The sequence below is a fragment of the Mastigoproctus giganteus genome, chromosome 13, assembly GCF_048544385.1.
Source record: "Mastigoproctus giganteus isolate SK-2022 chromosome 13, ASM4854438v1, whole genome shotgun sequence".
Taxonomy (NCBI): Eukaryota; Metazoa; Arthropoda; class Arachnida; order Uropygi; family Thelyphonidae; genus Mastigoproctus; species Mastigoproctus giganteus.
Genome location: NC_143587.1, coordinates 151718955 through 151737392, shown reverse-complemented (window position 1 = coordinate 151737392; position 18438 = coordinate 151718955). Strand labels below are relative to the sequence as shown.

Here is an 18438-nt window from a genome sequence, read left to right as displayed (position 1 = left end):
ATATTCATTTATATCTACAGAGACTTTGTTTCTATATAAACTACAAAGAAATTAAAAAATCACAGATAGCTTATGTTTATACATCTAGTATAAAATCATAGAAACAAAATATTGTGAGCTATAGTACTTTTAACATTATAACTTAAAATAAAAATATGCAATTATTTTAATAGAATTTTTTTCGCTTTTGCCGAAGCAAAATCATCAATAATTTTATCTTGATTTATGTTTTATGCAACCTAATTTTCAATGGATATAATTGATAAGTTGGTTAGTCGCTCTTGTCTGGTTGTTGATCTAAGGTAATTTTTAATCAATTTAAGTTTGCTGAAGCACATTTCACAAGAAGTTACTGTTACAGGCAGAGTAAGAAAAATTCGTAACGCTATTTCTATATTTGGATAAGATTCTCTTCGATAATACTCATGAATGAATTGGAGAAGTTGTAAAGAGGTTACAAATTTTATATTATGCAGACTTGATAAAACATGATTTTTGAAACTTTCAATTTCTGTTGAAATATCTGACGCATTTAAATCTTTGTTGTATTTTAATGCAAGGTTGGAAGCAGCCTTCTTCAAGTCAGATTTATTAATTAATGTGAGTGAAGTTCCAAATCAAAATATGAAGAAATAGTATTCAGTTTTTCAAATCTAGTGCTTCCTAAGTCATTCATAAGAACATCCAAAACAAATTTAATTTCAATACAAAATTGTTGTTCGGCAGATAAACTGAAATTGTCTGAAGATTCATAAAGCGCCATTCTTTTTTCTTTCTTCTTCTTTCATCTCGAAATGTAGCTGGTATATCCATTTTTTCTGCTGTGGCAGCAGCACATCCGAAAATATCTTGAAATTCACTTTCCCGTATTTCTTGGAGATTTTTTTTTATCAATCCACTTATTAATTGGGAAAAGTTACGTATACAAAGCTTTTTAGCTTGCAATGCTTTATTCACACAGTCAATATTATGAAGAATTTTATTCCATATAGCCAATCTGAATAAAAATGGATAGTCTATTTGTAAAAGCAGACTTTGAGCAATACTGATAGTTTCTGCATTTGCAGACGTATCTTCATGAACTTTTGTTATTTGTAAGAAGAAAGATTTTATAGCTCGTTCTTGGGATGACCATCTTATTATTATTATTATTATTATTATTATTGTTAGCCATATCGTGCAAGGAAGCCTGAGGCTTATGCTGCACCAGCCAAAAAAAATTGATTTACCCTAGGACCCAGAGAGAGAGAGAGAGAGAAGTAGAAGGAAATCACCAAGAAAGAGAAGAATGATGGTATCCAGGTCGGGACCCTGGGTGTGTCAAGCCCATACTCACTAGATGTGAGCCCCTGGGGTAATCTTGTGTCTGTATATCTTTTAAGTGAAATCTTCAAAGTATTCATTCAAATTTCCCAGCGACTAGTGGAACCAGAAAAAAAAAAGTAAATATCCTTTGAACAATGACAAAAAAAACTTGTCATCTCAGACGTTATTGACGCTGCATATACACCAGCTAAATTAAGACTATGTGCCGAACATAGTACAAACGTTGTAAATTCATTGTTTGTTTAAATTATTGACTGTACGCCATTATATTTTCAGCCATATTGGCCCCGTTATCGTATCTCTGCCAACTGACATTTTTAATGTCAAGTCCATTCTTTTCTAATTTGGTAAGAATTTCTGTCGCCAATCCAATGGCAGTCTTTTCTTTATTTTCTATAAAATCAATGAAACTCTCTTCTATTGATGAATTTTTTCTGTCTATAATTTGCACATATCTGATTATTCGGGACATTTGTTCATTCATGATGTGATAAATCGGGTGTGCAATCAATTAACAAGAAGAAATACTTACATAATGATGATACAGAGATTTTAAGGGAGAGAAGATTGAAAAGGGAAGATTCCAATTACTAAGTCTCTTATGGACCATCAGACAAGATATATCTACGTGTACCACTTTTGAAGCGAAAGGATCCGTACAGAAAATAAAATAGGACACCTGAGATGACGAGTGGTTGAATCAACTGGTAATTTGGATTCTGTCGAAAAGTAAGTGGGGTTTGGCAGATTGTAAGTGAACGTCATTGAGATTGGAACCGAGACCATTCGTGATTTGAACGAGGAAGTGTTTGGGAGGTAAGTTTGCTCTATTAGTTTGACTATTTGTGATATTTTCAGCAGTAAAGAAAAGAAGAGACAGGGCATGTAGGAAGTAATGAAATTTTTGGATATAGCGTACACACAATATGTACCCAGATCCCTGACATAATGTGGCCTCAACACTGACCCTCCGCATACGGACTACTCAGTCTTCCTTCAGTCACTATCCGGCAGAGTGACTGAAGATTATACACTAATGATCAGCTGATCCGGATGCTTCCTAGAAAGAGGACCATTAGGTTCGGTCTGGTGAACTGTCTAGCCCCGACCTGGGAACAGCATTTCAGAGCTGTACCTTAGAAATGTAAGGAAGATTGGATCTCGCCATAATGCCTATTATAACTTCAAAAGACATCAATCATATTCCATGATGGAAGAAATGAGGGGGTGCAGGACCTTTGCTTTGCTTTGCAGACCAAACACGAGTTCCACCACTTCAAACCTCTAATAAGCAAAGTGATAGTATCGTGCCGGTCAATGGGAATCGTCTACCACCTAGTATTACTTGGTAACACAGAGGGGCGACATTCCTCAGTGTGGTGTGAATGACTTCTGCTCACGTTGTTTCGCACCTAGTGGTCACCTCTAGTATACCAAGTGCCTTATTTCAGGACTCGCACATGGGGATTGTACTCAGAGTTACTAACAGTCTCGCCATCGTGAAGGTGCATGCAGAGGTCGTTGCAGAACGACCAGATTTTTCAAATTCGTACCACTGACTCAAGTGTCACCCGAATATCTATCTATATTCGACAGATCGTCGCCTTGTCATTCCCATTTTTCAAAGTTGCCGGACTTGGGCGTCTTCAACTTTCAAATTTTTCTCTCTCATAGTTAATATTCCATGATTTTCTACGGCATCATCATCTTCACTTTCCTTGTGGAAAGCGAAGACGAGGATGCCGTAGAAAATCATGCAAAATTTTAGGCCACTCATAAAATTTTAGGCCATCTCTCTTCATTCATGCGTAGATGTCCACACTATCTCGGCCTCCAATTTTCAATTCGTTCTATAATATCTTCATCTGTGTGCAAACACCTTGTAATTCCCTCGTTTGTGTCCATCTCAAGCTTGGAAACTCTAGCACTTCGACGAAGTGCTAGAGTTTCCAAGCTTGAGATGGACCACCTCTAGGGCTTGAGATGGATCGTAGTCCACCTCTAGGGCCCTAAGCTTCTTTTTGTTACCCTTTTTCAGTGTCCACACCTCGCATCCGTAACAAAGTACTTATTCCACTAACGATTGTCCGATATGTTTTATTGTCCTAAGGGAGATATTGTTGTCCCACCGTATAGTATTGAGAGCACAAAGAATCTTCCTACTTTGATGAATTCGTGTGCTAACTTCCTCTTTCTCCAGTCCTTTCTTAGTTATAATACATTCAAGGTACTTGAAGAAGTTAACAGTAACTTCCAATTCGTCTAGATGCTCCGCTGTGCTTAGAAATTCTGTTTTTGTAAAATTGATATTGAGGCCCCATTGGTTATATGTAAGATGCAGTTTTCTTAACATGTATTCCAAATCATAAGCTTCTTGTGCTGAACTCAAATATCCATCAGCGTTTTGGGCACTCAGATAGCAAGCCTGATCGCCATACCTGAGTGACAAGCCTCAAAGAAGCAAATTCCGTTAAAGAATTCAGTGATTGAATAAAGATGTGAATTTTTCTAATACGCTACTACCTTTTGAGCCATTTTTTCATGATAAAAGCTGTTCTGCTGGAAAATATTTGTTCATAATAAACACCTTATAAATCACTTATGATTCTGCTTTTGATTTCGTACTTCGCTAGTGTTGAACTTCTGATTTCATATGAAAAGGTAATTACATAAAAAGGTAATTATTTTCTTGATTAGGAGAAATTATAGGCGCCTCCGTAGCCAGGTGGGCAGGAGTAGCAGTGCGTAGCGCACGCTTTTTGATTAGACGGGGTTCGAGCCCGTGCCCAACAAATACGGAGGATGCGGAAAGGTCAAGGAATGACCACCGTATATCCTCGGAGCAATATTGGCCTTAGTTGCCAATGCTCCTAAATAACAAATAGGAAAAATTATAATTTTCTTCATTGTAGAATTATTGTTTTCTCCATTAAGAGCAAAAATGCTATTTTATGTTGATACATAAAAATATAATATCTGCAGTTTGAGTTAAAAAAGTTTGAAGTAAGAACTTCTTTTTTTTTTTTTTTGATTTGGTAGTTGTTGGCGCATCGGCTTCTATGGCCATATTGCACCTCCCAAGGTTTTTGCAGTACTTTGATCCAAGCCCGAGGCGGGAATCGAACCCGTGACCTTGGGTTGCCGGGCAGGTACTTTACCCACTCGGCTAGCCCGGTCGGCAAGTAAGAACTGAAATACTGTATAAGATTGTATTTTGTGAATAGCAGTGTTATTCTCAGATCGATTTTTCTGTTCATTCACCTTAACATGAATGTTTTCGAGTTAAGTTAATACCGTCTGCTATCCCAGAAAGACGCCTTTACAGGGGGTATCTTCTACTATATTTCTCTATTTAAAAAATAAAATGTGGAGGTAAATCTTCCATTTCTAAACTAATTTAAAAAATAAAAATACAAAATATGTAATCTTACAGCGTTATTTCAGCTTAATTAACTTAGCTGCAGAAATGTGAGGAATTTTTCTGCAAATAATGATATGTGTGAACTTTTGTGTCATGTTTAGGGTCGACCCTCAGGAAAAGTGCTGGAAAATCACTTGTCTCTTGTGCAGCGTATCATTTAGGTTTGCATACAGGGTGTCTCTTTTGAACATCCCTGATTTTAAAAGTTGGTTAAAAATAATGTGTTACACATATGACAACGTAGTCGGAGCCAGTAGAGGGGATATGGTCAAGTTTCATTGTTGATGTTTTGAAATGCAATGTGACTGAGGCTGGGGTTGCTGCTGTCATTTGTCTAAAAAAAAAAAAATTGGGTGTGTGTGTGTGCTGAGCATACATAGCTGAAGTTAAGTTAAAACTTCTTTAGGCGAACATTTATCATTTGACTGGGGATCCCATGTTCATCGTTTGAATGCCGCAAGCGACGAATCTGCATGAATGGGAGCCTTGGAGATATGAGGCGTTCCGTTACTAAATCTAGTTTCGGCAAGTGCTGTGGCATCCGATGATATTTAAAACCATTTGACTTCGATAGAGCCGGAATCACTTTGTTTTCGAGAGAGCCACGACAGCTGTTATAGGGCCGACATGTGACTGGCATCCTCATTTGAAAATGCTGTTTGAAGAAGAGCGTGATCTTGAGCTGCTACAATCTTCACATTGTTCTTGAACCAAAGCCGATCCTACATGGAACCAAAATCATTATCTAGGAATGTACGTTTAAATTGTGCGTGGATGCTTCGGTGTTTCTTAAAATCCTGTTGCTGCCCCGGCTGTGTATTACGCCCGCTACGTGTTGAACGATTCGATGGAGTACTTCTGGCAGTCAGTTGTGTCTTCTTCGCTTTTCGTTTACGACTGGGCTTTGTCTTCGTCGTGAGCTAGGACTCTTCATCGTTTTTATTTGTAGTATCCACTTCCACGACTCCTTCCAAATTCACTTCTAACATTTCCGGGGAGATGTTGTAAGGCTCTGAAGATGTGGATGGATCTTCTCCGGCTTCTTTGTTCAACTGCATTGCACGCTGTAATTTCTTCCGCTGTCGAAATAGCTTAGATTTCTCCTTTCTACTCAATGGAGGTGGTTTAGATGGTCGCATTGCATATATACGTGCTCTATACGCCTTACAATGCTTACTATTAGTCTTCGACATGTTGAATTATAAATTTTTTCCTTCGAAATTTTTCATTAAATACGATGGAGAATGACGAAAGAAAGAGCATGGCGCAATCAGTAGGGGTACTGATTGGGTCATGCATCACCTCGTGCCCGATACGGAGTGGGACAATGGTGGGAGGATGAATCATTTTGTGTGGCCTTTTTGTCAATACTTGGAAGCATTGCATGTGTACGTGCGCTATACGCCTTACAACGCTCACTACAGTGGACCCCTGCTTTTATTGGTTCACCGTACGATCAAATTACTTTACGACGGACACTCCATAAAATACATTCGTTACGCAATATGTAGTAAGCGGCAATTATTGTGATCACATTTACGAATGGAATTTTAATTCTATTAACGGCGATTCTAATAAGTGAAAATAGGAGGAATATTATCCACAGGCTATAAAAGTAAAGATATCATGCACAGATTTACACTTTATTACCTTACCGATTAACAAGTCTGCACGGTAAATGATGTAAATGATTACGTGAGTAATCATTTACATCATTTATATTGGGTGTAAATTAATGATGTAATGTAAATAAAATGATTACTCGTGTAATCACACTCATGTAATCATTTACATTAAATGAAAAGATTAAATTTATTACATCTATGGGTAGATGTAATCATTTACATCTACCCATACTATCATAATCTACCTAACATCATAATTTTTTTTTTTTTTTTTTTTTTTTACCAATTAAAAAATTACGTGAAAATCAGAAGAATATTTTCCACTGGTTAACAAAAGAAAAAAAAAAAAGAAAGGAAGGCCACTTTGTAGTAAGGCCACCTTACTACAAGTGGCCTGGGCTGCTACATCGAGGAATATGGGAGACGGCTCGGCAAAAGTATTTCAAAAGAACCATCCGCAGAACATTTGGCCATTGTCGAACACTTCTGGTCGAACACTTCACGACATTGACCCGCATCGCGATTTTGTGATTGTAGATAAGTCCCGCCAGTACCGGCGACGTGCCTGGTTGGAGTCGCTGAACATCACATGCTCTACCACCTCAGTCAACAGAAGCAGTGGATGTCGGGTCCACCCTATTATTGAAGCAACCATTTTGATGAACATACGTCACAACGCAGGCTTCAACATAAAACCATTTTGATGAACGTTCACATACGTCACAACCGCAGGCTTCAACACCAAACAATTAACCATTGCGTCACGCAGTTTCATATACACGACTGGCAGTACACGCCCTCATGTTCCACACTCTTAACTGTCAGTTTGACTGATGAAGGGTACCTGAATAACCGAAAGCTTTTGCATGTATTTAATATTTAATATATGTGTGTTTTACAATTAGTATTAAACTTGTAATTATTTTTTCTGTCTTCCGTTTCTCTCTGTGTTGCAGAATAATCCACAAGAACCCTGCACTTGTAAAATGGAAAATTGACTGTAAATGGAGTCCTCCTAGGAAACTCTTAAACTAGTTATCTCAACTAGTTCTTTATTTTACACTTTAGTTGCTTATTTCTGACTTTGGAAGTTTATTTACCATATTTTATGCCCGTCTCCTTTGTTCGCAGCCATATTGTTTTCCTTCCGATCCTACACGTTTTTCGAGTCGCCATTAAGAAGCTTTCCGAAAACCTTGGATATTTCTGCAGCACAAAACTGCAATTGCCAACTTAACGTAGTGGTTCCTGTATGCAAGGCATATGTGGGAATTTAATATAAATTGAAATTAACCACTTCAAAAAAAAAAAAAAAAATTGAGATGGGTTGTGTACGGGGACACAACCGCAATCTTTTAAGACGTGAGTCCGTCTATGTTATTAGAGGAAGGGTAAGATGAAAATGAATAAAGTCTTGGTGGTTATAAGTGAAGTAATGGACATCGGCCCACTGCCATCTCTTTACAAACTCTTCAAAACGAACTGCGACAATAATATTGTCATTTCTTCTCATTTCATCATTTAATGTTTCAAAGTTATCACATTCCAAGTCAATATCCATCGATTCAGGAGGCAGCGCACTCGAAGTACTCGCGTCGGCGTTGACGCGCTCGGCTTTCTTGCGCTCTCTGTACAATCTGCATCGTTCGGCATTAGTTAATTTGGGCTTTTCTGATTCCTTTTGAATTTTTTTTCCAAAAGATATACGTTTCTTACATTTCTGTTCATATTTCCTTTGCAATATTTTCGACATTATAAAAATTTTCTTCAACTCAGCACACTTATCGGCTTATAACTTTACAAATTGTATTTTATCGGTTATTATTGTTAAATAATATTGTAGATCCTGTTATTCTCTACAAATCGACACTAATTTCAACGTCCAATCTCTTCGCAATCCAAAGTTACACTGCCCAAACGCCGCGGGGCGTACACATTTTCAGTGTTCACGCGCAAGCGCTACCCCTCTCCCCCTCACCGCTGCACATCCCCACTACCCACCATTTTAGATACGGACTTAAATCCTCTATCCAACAAAATTTAAATCATTAGATTATCATTTATAGTTTGCGAGATATAAACGCGACAAATCTTGCCATTTTATTGGTCGCTAGAGTTTCCGTAGAGAGCCCCCTATACCGGATCGAATTTAAAGACGTATTTACGTCAAAAAATCTAAATAAATAATAATAATAAAATAAAATAAATAAACAAAAATGTCAAATTATAAATCCCCATAGTTATGCTATTGCGCCTTCAAGCAGAGAGTGGCACTCCTCCGAGAATGAGGAAGTGTTTTGAGAACACCTGCCCAAATTCTGTTTCAAATAAAACACTCAACAATAGATCAATTAAATTAGACAATGATGTTCCCTTTCAACGGGATTTGCTTAATGTTAATAATATTGATGATGCCATGGACGAGGTCGAGAGTGTGGACACCAAGATGGACAATTCATACCCCCTCCAACTGAGCAAAAACGGCTAAAACTGCACCCCCAAAAATGTAGTCGGGAAATTCACTAGGATCAGTTTCCCCCCAGCTGCTCACTGGGAAGAACTAGAAAAAGATCTAGACTCCATGCAGTGCTCATTAGATAAGGATTGCTCTCACCTGGAGAAAATTATGATCCTCAGATCCATGATGGAACACTGCCTATGCTTTGAAGGCAGTATAGTGACCAAGCCAGCTGCCCAAAAAGTCACAGGCTGCTGGCGCACACTGCAAAAATGTTGCACGACTTAATAATCCAGAATGAACAATTAAGAGCAATTGAACGAACAACTGAAAAACAAATAATACTCTGTCAAAGGCCTTCACTAGTCCAGCTTGGACCAGCCATAGCACCCAGGACCCATCCTTCCCGGATCTGGCAACTCAATCAAACCCCCCAGACTCGATCAACGTTGTTACCTGCACCTAATTCAGAAGCATTTTATGCTTCCATGGTACTGCAGCCAAAAATTAATGATCCTCCTCCCAATAACGTTGTCATACCACTAGCTGATAACGGCTGCCACCTAATGAACAGTGAACTGAATATCAGGTTTGATGATTACCACCACCACACCAAGAACGAGGAATTAAGTGGGAAGCCGTAGCGCCCCCGGTCCTATTCAGAAGTGCTGAGGACCCTACCAATGACAGACAAGCTATTTGCTCCTCCCGATCCCACACAGAACAGAAAACAAAACCTAGTTATCCTTTGCGTGATCCAGGATGGATAATTTATTTCAAGTGAGGCTGTCAAAGAATCGATAATTACCAACTTTAAACCTCAAATGAAAACCATAAAAATAAAAATCCTCAGAAAAATCCGTAACGCCGGTATTATAACGAGGCTGCTTCTAAAAATGATGCAGAAAATATCATCCAAATCCCAGAGATAAATGAACTTGGACTTAACACTAAGATACCCAAACCGAAAGACCCATCTATTGTAATCTTCGATGTTGACAGGAATTTTCAAAGATGATGAGGAAGTATATGATAGGAACCTTGCCGATCACATCACCAGGCACGAAACTCAAAGTGAATTTAAAGTCAAGTAGTCCACCAAATCCAGATCGGGTGCTTATTGCAACTGGATAGTCGAACTCTCCCGGAAGATATGGAAAATATCTCAACAAGAACGAATATTTGTTGGCTGGGGCTCCTGCCGTTTAAAGAGCACCAAGTGCTTTAAATGCCTCTGTTTTGGACACACTTCCCATGTCTTTGATCGATAAGATTCTACCTCAGGTCACTGCACCAAAACAGACACACCTACAATGATTGTCCAAACAAAAACCAAGTCCCTAAATGTACCAATTGCAAGGCCTCAAAAATGGATCCTAACCTTTCCATCAGAGATGTCAAATTTATTTAAGGGAATCGATAACAGAACAAAATCGATTATAGCTGCACACCATAATCGGCATCCAACTAATGCCGTCAAGATGATCCAACTGAATACCAGAGCCAGAAACATGGTCGACCAAATCAGAAAGATAACGGACGAAGAAGAAATGGATAACAAAATTCGATAAAAAAACATAAACGTACTAACTGCTAACTTATCAGTAATCCCTAAAAGACCATTATTATTATTATTATTAGCCATAAGGTGCAAGGAAGCTGAGGCTTATGCTGCACCAGCCAAAAAAAAAACTCATGCCACCCTGAGAGAGAGAGTGAGAGAGAAAGAAAGAAGAGAGAGAGAGAGAGAGAGAGAGAGAGAGAGAGAGAGAGAGAGAGAGAGAGAGAGAGAGAGAGAGAGAAGGGAATCACCAAGAAAGAAGAATGATGATATCCAGTTCAGGACCCTGGGTTTGCCAAGCCCATACTCACCAGGTGTGAGCCCCATGTTCGAGGTTTCACAGGAACTATGACTGAAAGTCACTTTACTTCCTCATAAATTTCTTTTTAGATTTCGTTATAAGATAATGCATCAGATTAGAGTTTTCAGCTTTAGCAATATGTGAACTGGCTGTGCATGCACACAAACATACTGTACAGAGATAACACATATAATTGGATCATTTTTCCTGCCACATGGATGTGAAGTATGGAGCATGAAAAGAGTTGACAGGAAGAAAATTGAGGCATTTGAAATGTGGTACTACCGGGGAATACTGCGTATTTCTTACCTTGGTCGAAGAACAAATGAGTGGGCATTGAATAAAATTGGTAGGCCTAAAATTCGTCTTCGTAGCATCAACAGAAGAAAACTTAAAATATTTTGGACACATAGTAAGAAGTGATAACTTTCTGTCGAAAAATATAATGGAAGGAAAATGGAGGGGAAGAGGAGCAGAAGTAGACCTGCAACCAGGTGGAAAGATTGGATCACTGGCCTTCTGGACATGGCAGTTTGCGACGCCGCTCGTAGAGCACAAGATCGATGTAGTTGGAGGATTTTGATGGTGGCCACAACAGCTCCTCAGGGAGCTGCGTGACTGCAAGAAGACCCTCGTCTGAGACAGACTAACTCAGCCACGTTATGAAAAAGGCCCATAAAGGTTCCTCACGTCATCGACAAGATTGGAATTCAGGTCTTTTCCATCCGGTGTGGGGCGGACGGCGATTCTACTAACTGTGCTACGAGGGAAAAGTGTGAGATAGCTGGGGTGCTATGCTGTTATTTGTTAAGTTCCGAATCTGATAATAGTTTTTGCACATAGGTTGCTTTTGATAAGGAGCATACCCCATCACCCACCTTTTTCTGAGAAATACATTAATGTGGTCCATTAATCTGCTTGCTTTTCGAACTACGGTTTAGACTTGAAATTGAAAATCACGGGATTCAATTAATCTGGATTAGAAAGGGCAGAAACATTTTTGGGCTTTCTATTATTATTATTATTATTATTATTAGTCATATGGTGACCGGGGTTTATGATACACCAGCAAAACAAAAAATTGAGTCACTGTGAGAAAGAGAGAGTCAGAAGTAGAAGGGGAACTACCAAGAAAGTAAAGAATGATGATATCCAGCCTCCAGGACCCTGGGTGTGCCAAGCTCATACTCACCAGATGTGGGCCCCTGAAGTTGTTATTATTATTAGCCATATGGTGCAAGGAAGCCTGAGGCTTATGCTGCACCAGCGAAAAAAATTTTTCTGAATTACCCCGAGAGAAAGTAAAGTGTATTTAGTGTCTAACGGCACCAGGGATTTCCCCCATCTCCGCGTTGCTTTCAATGTGGGTGTACCAGTTCGTTGGGAAGGCCAGAGATTTAAAAGTGTATGGATATTGAAAATGTGTGTTCTGTTGTTCATATGGCCGTTTAGCCGCTGGACCCCTACTGAGGCCGAACCCCGAGAAAGAGAGAGAGAGAGAGAGAGAGAGAGAGAGAGAGAGAGAGAGAGAGAGAGAGAGAAGAATCACCAAGAAAAAGAATAATGATATCTAGCTCAGGACCCTGGTATAACTGATTTATTCAACCGCCGGTGAAAGCTGCTTGACAAAAATATCCGGGTCCTGTTAATTTGGATGAAAAGTTCTAAAAGTAGGGTAGTTTTCACTCTAAGTGGATTCTATTTATTTTTTCTCTAATCGTATATAAAATTAGAAAACGAATATAAATTAAAACGGCTGTGCCGAATAAAATGTTTTTACGAAGCAATACGTAGGTGTAGCAAAAAATTTTAAATTAACCTTAAGTAATTTGTGAACAGCGCTGTAATCAGATTTCGAAACGAAACGCTTGCCCGATATTTGTAAACGGTTTTCAGTTCTGTTTGTAGAAATGTAGTTATTAGAAAGTTATGGTATTATTAACAAGTGTGGCAACTTATCGGCGTTTCAGCGCACTTTTTGAAATCATCGGTGGTTGTTTTCATTAACTGGACTCAAGATTTTCCCAGGTACAGTCTTCTACTTTAAGAAATATTTAGCATATTTCTTCACGTAGAGATATTTCTGGCGACCGAAAAGGTATGGATGATATATTTATTTTTGATTTGGGAGATGCAGAAAAAGTCCGCCTCGTTGCATCATTTTGCCTTTATATATATTTTATTAGTAGTATTAATACTAATGTCAATTAGCGAAACATTTGAGAAATATTTTATTTTATATTTATGTATGTATTCACGCAGCTGACGAAGAGATACTTAAATCTCGAAAGCGCCTGTTAATTACGTATTAAACCCAGTTACTGTTCTTCCGGTCGCACTGAATTTCTTTTTCATATATATGGAACCCGGTACCAGAGGCCTCTAATTTCATATTGAAATATTTCTCAGCATTTGTAACCTTTGCTGTACCAATTTGTTAACTTACACTCTCACTAAAATGCACACTCACGCATTACTAATACAGTTTCAAGATAATCAGCATGAAATTATGCCCTCCAGGCTGTCATGTTCATTTATTTATTTAATTGTTTTTCTGTTCCCTTCCCCTCGTTGCAAAATAGTGATGCTGACCTTCACATATTGTTTCGCGACTGCCCGTAAACTGAGTGGTTAAAACAGCGCCCTTGGGGTATTTTCAACATCCAGGAAACACTTCCTTTTACTGGTTCATGCTGGTAAGAAGTTTTACTGGTAAGAAGACAGTTGGCGGGAACCTGGCCGTGATGACAATGATTAATATATATTGTTGTCTCTGGACACTGCTAATGTACAAGTGTTGGCATAACTATAGGCTAGGGTTGCCAACTAACCTACTTGTTAACTAAGTGTTCCTAGTCCTCATTGAGGGTCAGGTGCCACATCAAATAACTTAATTATCACGAATATATAACATTTTTATTTATTTGTATTAATTATTTTGATAATTAATATAAAACAGAGGGATGAGAGGGAACTGATGCAGAACAGACAGACTAAGAGTGAATTGGTTATTAAGTTGTCAGGTGTATTGAATATTTGGTTAGAAAACTTTTTTGCAAGTATCCTTGGAGTGATGACAGCTAGGGTTGCTACTTGTGAGTCTAAAATGGCAATGGATTCTGATATTCAGGGCCTACATGGGCAGGCTGAATGCTGAACAAGCCCTGCTGTTTTGCAAGCCACACCCTCTGCACCTTTGGAATTGTGGGGCTGTTAGTAACTGGGTGTATAGCCCCTCCAGGTGCAAGGTTAAAACACTACACCCAATATAATGGAGAAGGCCATCCAGGTGTGAATCAGCATAAACAGGGAATAACCAACTCTGTTCACCAAGCAATACTAGATGGTAGTAATTCTTATTGATACTTTTTCTGTTATTCTCCCCAAGTAAGTCTAAAATAACATTTATCTATAAAAATAAAGGGTTATTCCATGTCAAGTGCCGTTTTCTGGAACAAACTTCCTTCGTACATATTTATTGAAAATTACAGTCTACAGAAGTTCAAGTCTAATGTCAACAAATATCTTCTTTCGTCTTCTCAACCTCCAACCGAAGCACAGTACTATAGGTTCTAATACCTCTCGTGCTTGGGGTTTTCATAAAAAAAAAAAGTGATACCTGGTAAAGACACTGGAAACAAAATCTTCCCCTACTTCATATCAAGTTTTAGCCAACAGGTGTTTATGTTTAACATGCCCTTATATGAACAGTAAGCAGAAATGTAAAGATAATAATGCCAAAATATTCCATATGTAAAACGTAATTTACTTGGTTAATTGTGCAGAATGTGCGGTACAATATGTAGAACAGACGAATTTGGAGTTATGTTGCCAAATGAACTTGCACAGATGGCAAATTAATAATGATAGTAAATCAGAGAATAAAAATAGTATTGGCAAATTTAATAATGAGAAAGAAATTTGGCATTTCCAAAACCATAAATTCACCAATATAGTATTATTGATTCTGGGTGTGAAAAATAGTACACCTAAAAGAGAGATCATGGAAGATTTATTCATTATACAGGGTGTTTCAAAAATGATAGCCAATAATTTAAAGGTGAAAAGTACAAACTAAAATAAGCAAAAAAAAGTCCCAGCGAACATCGGGCCGCAAATGAACCATTTTCGAAATAATGCACATTTTCTGTTAAGATCTGCCACTGACTATGGGAGCACTAGTTTAGCAAAAAGCTGTGAATCCTTTGCTAAGGATGATTTTATTAAACATAAGATAATACATTTTAATTTTTGGTTTCAACCCCACAGGATTTTACAGATGTTACATGTTATAGGATGTTACAAAAGGTGTTCAAAATGCTGTCCTTGTCTGTACACAGCTTTGTAGGCTTCTCTGCATTGAATTGCGAATCCTCTCAGGCATTCCTGGGTTATTTCTGATTTGCTGAAAGGCTCCTTCAACCCAACACTGCAAGTCCTCAACTGTGTTAATGTCAGAAGTGTACACCAAGCTTTTTACATGACCCCAGGTACAAAAATCCATAGGATTTAAGTCTAGTGATCTGGGAGGCCACATTACAGGCCCACCTCTACCTATCCACCATTGACCATACCTTCTAGTTAGATACCAAGTCACAACTCGAGCAAAATGTGCCGGTGCACCATCATACATAAACCACATGTTCTGGCATTGCTGAAGTGGAACATTATCATCATCAAGAGGTCTTGAAGAACATTCTGCAGGAACTGAAGGTACAGCTCTCCTATTAGCCTGTTTGGCAGAAAGTGTGGTCCAATTAGACGGTCTTCTAGTAGTCCTGCCCAGACATTCAACGAGAAATGTTGCTGATGTCATGACTCGTGAATTGCATTATGATTTTTGTCGGATCAAAAGTGACAGTTATGAAAATTAAAAATACCATCATGAGTAAACCCATCTTCATCAGTGGACAAAATGTTGTTTAAAAATTGGGGATTCAGGACACACTTGCATCCACTGGCAGAAGTTCACTCTGGGAGGGTAGTCTGTATTACGGAGACCTTGTACATGCTGGATATGGTAGGTGTACAGTAATTGGCGATGTAAAATTTGCGACACACTGCTATGACTTAGTATATGCTCTTGTAGAGCAACCCTCCTTGTCGAAATTCCTGGATTTTGTTTTATTCTTTCTAGCACCCTATCCATCAGGTGTTATGCTTATGGGCCTACTTGCTCATACTCCATGTGCGAAGCACCCATGTTCTCTAAGGTGTTGATGTACCCTGATGAATGTGTGCCTTTGGGCTGCCTTCGCCAGGGAAATGCTTCTTGGTACAAATGTGCAGCTTCGAGTGCACTGCCGTTGGCTTTACTATACGTGAAATGCATGTCCGCATACTCTTCGTTGCTGTAACCTCTTACCATGTTGACTATCCTTTGACAAGTACTAGTATGTCTGCTCAGCGCAGATGTGGAAAACCACAGGTGGCGCCTGACCCTAATATATGTCTGCTATGTCTCAGAGCATTGAGAGAGAGGAAAGGGAGAGAATAAGCATAACCTAACCTAAACAAACAAGTCAGTGGTGGATCCCAACTAGAAAAGTGCAATATCTCAAACGATTCACTTAAGGAACCATGTTTACTAGGCTTTTTTACATATTGTAGTCTGTACAGTTTACCTTTAAATTATTGACCATCACTTTTGGAATACCCTGCATATTGTAAATCACTCTACTTGTTTGGCTTAAATAATAGGTTTAATGGGAAGAATTTTTCATATATGTCTAAACAGTGTATTTATGCTATATTCCAAATAGCTAAAACTATGGGAAATGTTTAAAAGTAATAAAGATAAAGTTTTAAATTGAAATAATGATAAAAATAAAATTGCCATAAGTAAACCAGTATGTTTCTGGCAATTAATAAAGAAATTGGTCCTTAAGGCTGTCACTGACATTCTCTCGGATATACCAAGCTCTTCTTGCTACCTGTCAGTCTAAAACACTGATGGAACTGATACTCAGGTGACACTCAAGTCAAGTGGACCTAATTTCGGCAAAGTCCAGTCGGTCTGTGACAGCCAAATCCTCTGCTTGCACCTTTATGTTGGTGGGACTGTTAGTAACCCTGGGTATAATCCCATGTGCAAGTCCTGAAATATGGCACCTAGCACACTGTAGGTGACCACCCAGGTGCGAACCAACGTAAGCAAGGGTTGAGGTGCGGTGCCTGCACCTTATGGAGGAATGCTGCCCTTCTGTGTTACCAGGCAATACTAGATGGTAGAGGACTCTCATCAACCTGTGCAATACCATCACTTTGCTTATTGGAGGCTTGAAGTGATGGAACCCATATTTAGTCTCCAGAACAAATCAAACTCTTCCATCATGCAGTATGGTAGTTTCACCACTGCATTGTAAAATCAGCATTTTATCATATTGATTTGTGTTTGGCAGTATTTCAACATTTTTAATTTTTTTAACACTACTATACTTATCTGTTTTATGATAAAATACATTTGAAATAAAATAATTAAAGTTTCCATTTGAATTCATGGACTTCGTTGGAAAATCCTGGGAACACAGGGGTGTTCCCAGGATTTTCTAAAGATGGAGGCTAAAGCACTGTTCTACAGAATCATTAAGTTTTAATCATCACAGAACAGTAAAAAAATTGACATTTTGAACATGGGGCTAAGCTACTTTAGCCCTTACCTGGGACCACCCCTGAATGGCTAATAAAACCGAAACTATTGTTGGTGAATTGTTTTCTTGTGAATAAATTAATTTTTTAATGTAAATGATTTTAATGAACTGGTGCCTTGGCACATTTTTAGAGGTCCTAAAAATATCCACCAAAGTCTACAGGGCTATGGACAAGCAGCAATTCCATTTCTCTGGGGCCTTCACAATGTTTGGGCTGCTGGAGCAATTGCACCTATGAAAATTAGGGCTTACAGGTGCCAAATTTACGAAATGTTTACCAAAATATTTTTATTAGGTTTTATTATGAAGAGGATCAAAATTATTAACTAATTCCATCCTCTGTCATTCAATATTTATTCTGAAATCTGCAATTAAGACCGTATTTAAATTTAATCTTTTTTCAGTTGCCTTGAAAAACAAGTGATAAAAGTGGCTGCTTCGTGGCTTGAGTTTCCTTGCTGTATTGAAAATAGCATTGACAAGTTTCTGTTGACGTGTGTGTGTGTGTATGTATGTATATATATATGTATATATATTCCTTCTAGGTGTGGCCTATGTTGCTGGTCGAGACTGCAGCAGTAATGAATTATCACAATGTAAGAACATCATAGTGAGTAACCTGGAAAGGAGAAATGGTGTGCTCACAAAAAAGTTGCTGGAATCTCATTGCAGGTCAGGCTAGACATAAATATTATTTAAAACTTTAATAAATAAGTTTTAAAACATTTACTGGTTTCGTAAAGTGTTTAAAAATATCCCTTTAAAAAATTTTATATCAGTTTTGTTAATCATTAATTACACATTAATTTCATGGCTGTGAATTCCTTTCATAATGTGGACAGGTAGAGAATATAACAACATTATTTACAGTGTGACGACTGGAAGATCATTGACTATTCAGCCATATTTTGTTAATTTTGTCATACAGAGTATTGAAAAACTGGTTGTACTTATCTAAAACTACTTGCCACAGACTTTAATTTATCTCTTGATATATTTTTGAAAATATATCTTGATGTTGGATTTGAATTTCTGTAGATTATAATTTTACAGAAATGCATAAGAAGGAAGGTTGTTCCAAAGAACAGAAAAAGGA

General features: G+C 38.1%; 1 protein-coding gene across 1 annotated transcript in view; it reads left to right on the top strand.

The window, feature by feature from the left end:
- The window catches only part of LOC150076524 (uncharacterized), a 67746-nt gene that overhangs the window by 7486 nt on the left and 41822 nt on the right, over positions 1 to 18438 (top strand). Inside the window, exon 2 of the mRNA XM_090387075.1 lies at positions 17888 to 18014. Coding sequence (XP_090243201.1) covers positions 17888 to 18014 — 127 coding nt within the window. The remainder of the gene's footprint in view (positions 1 to 17887; positions 18015 to 18438) is intronic.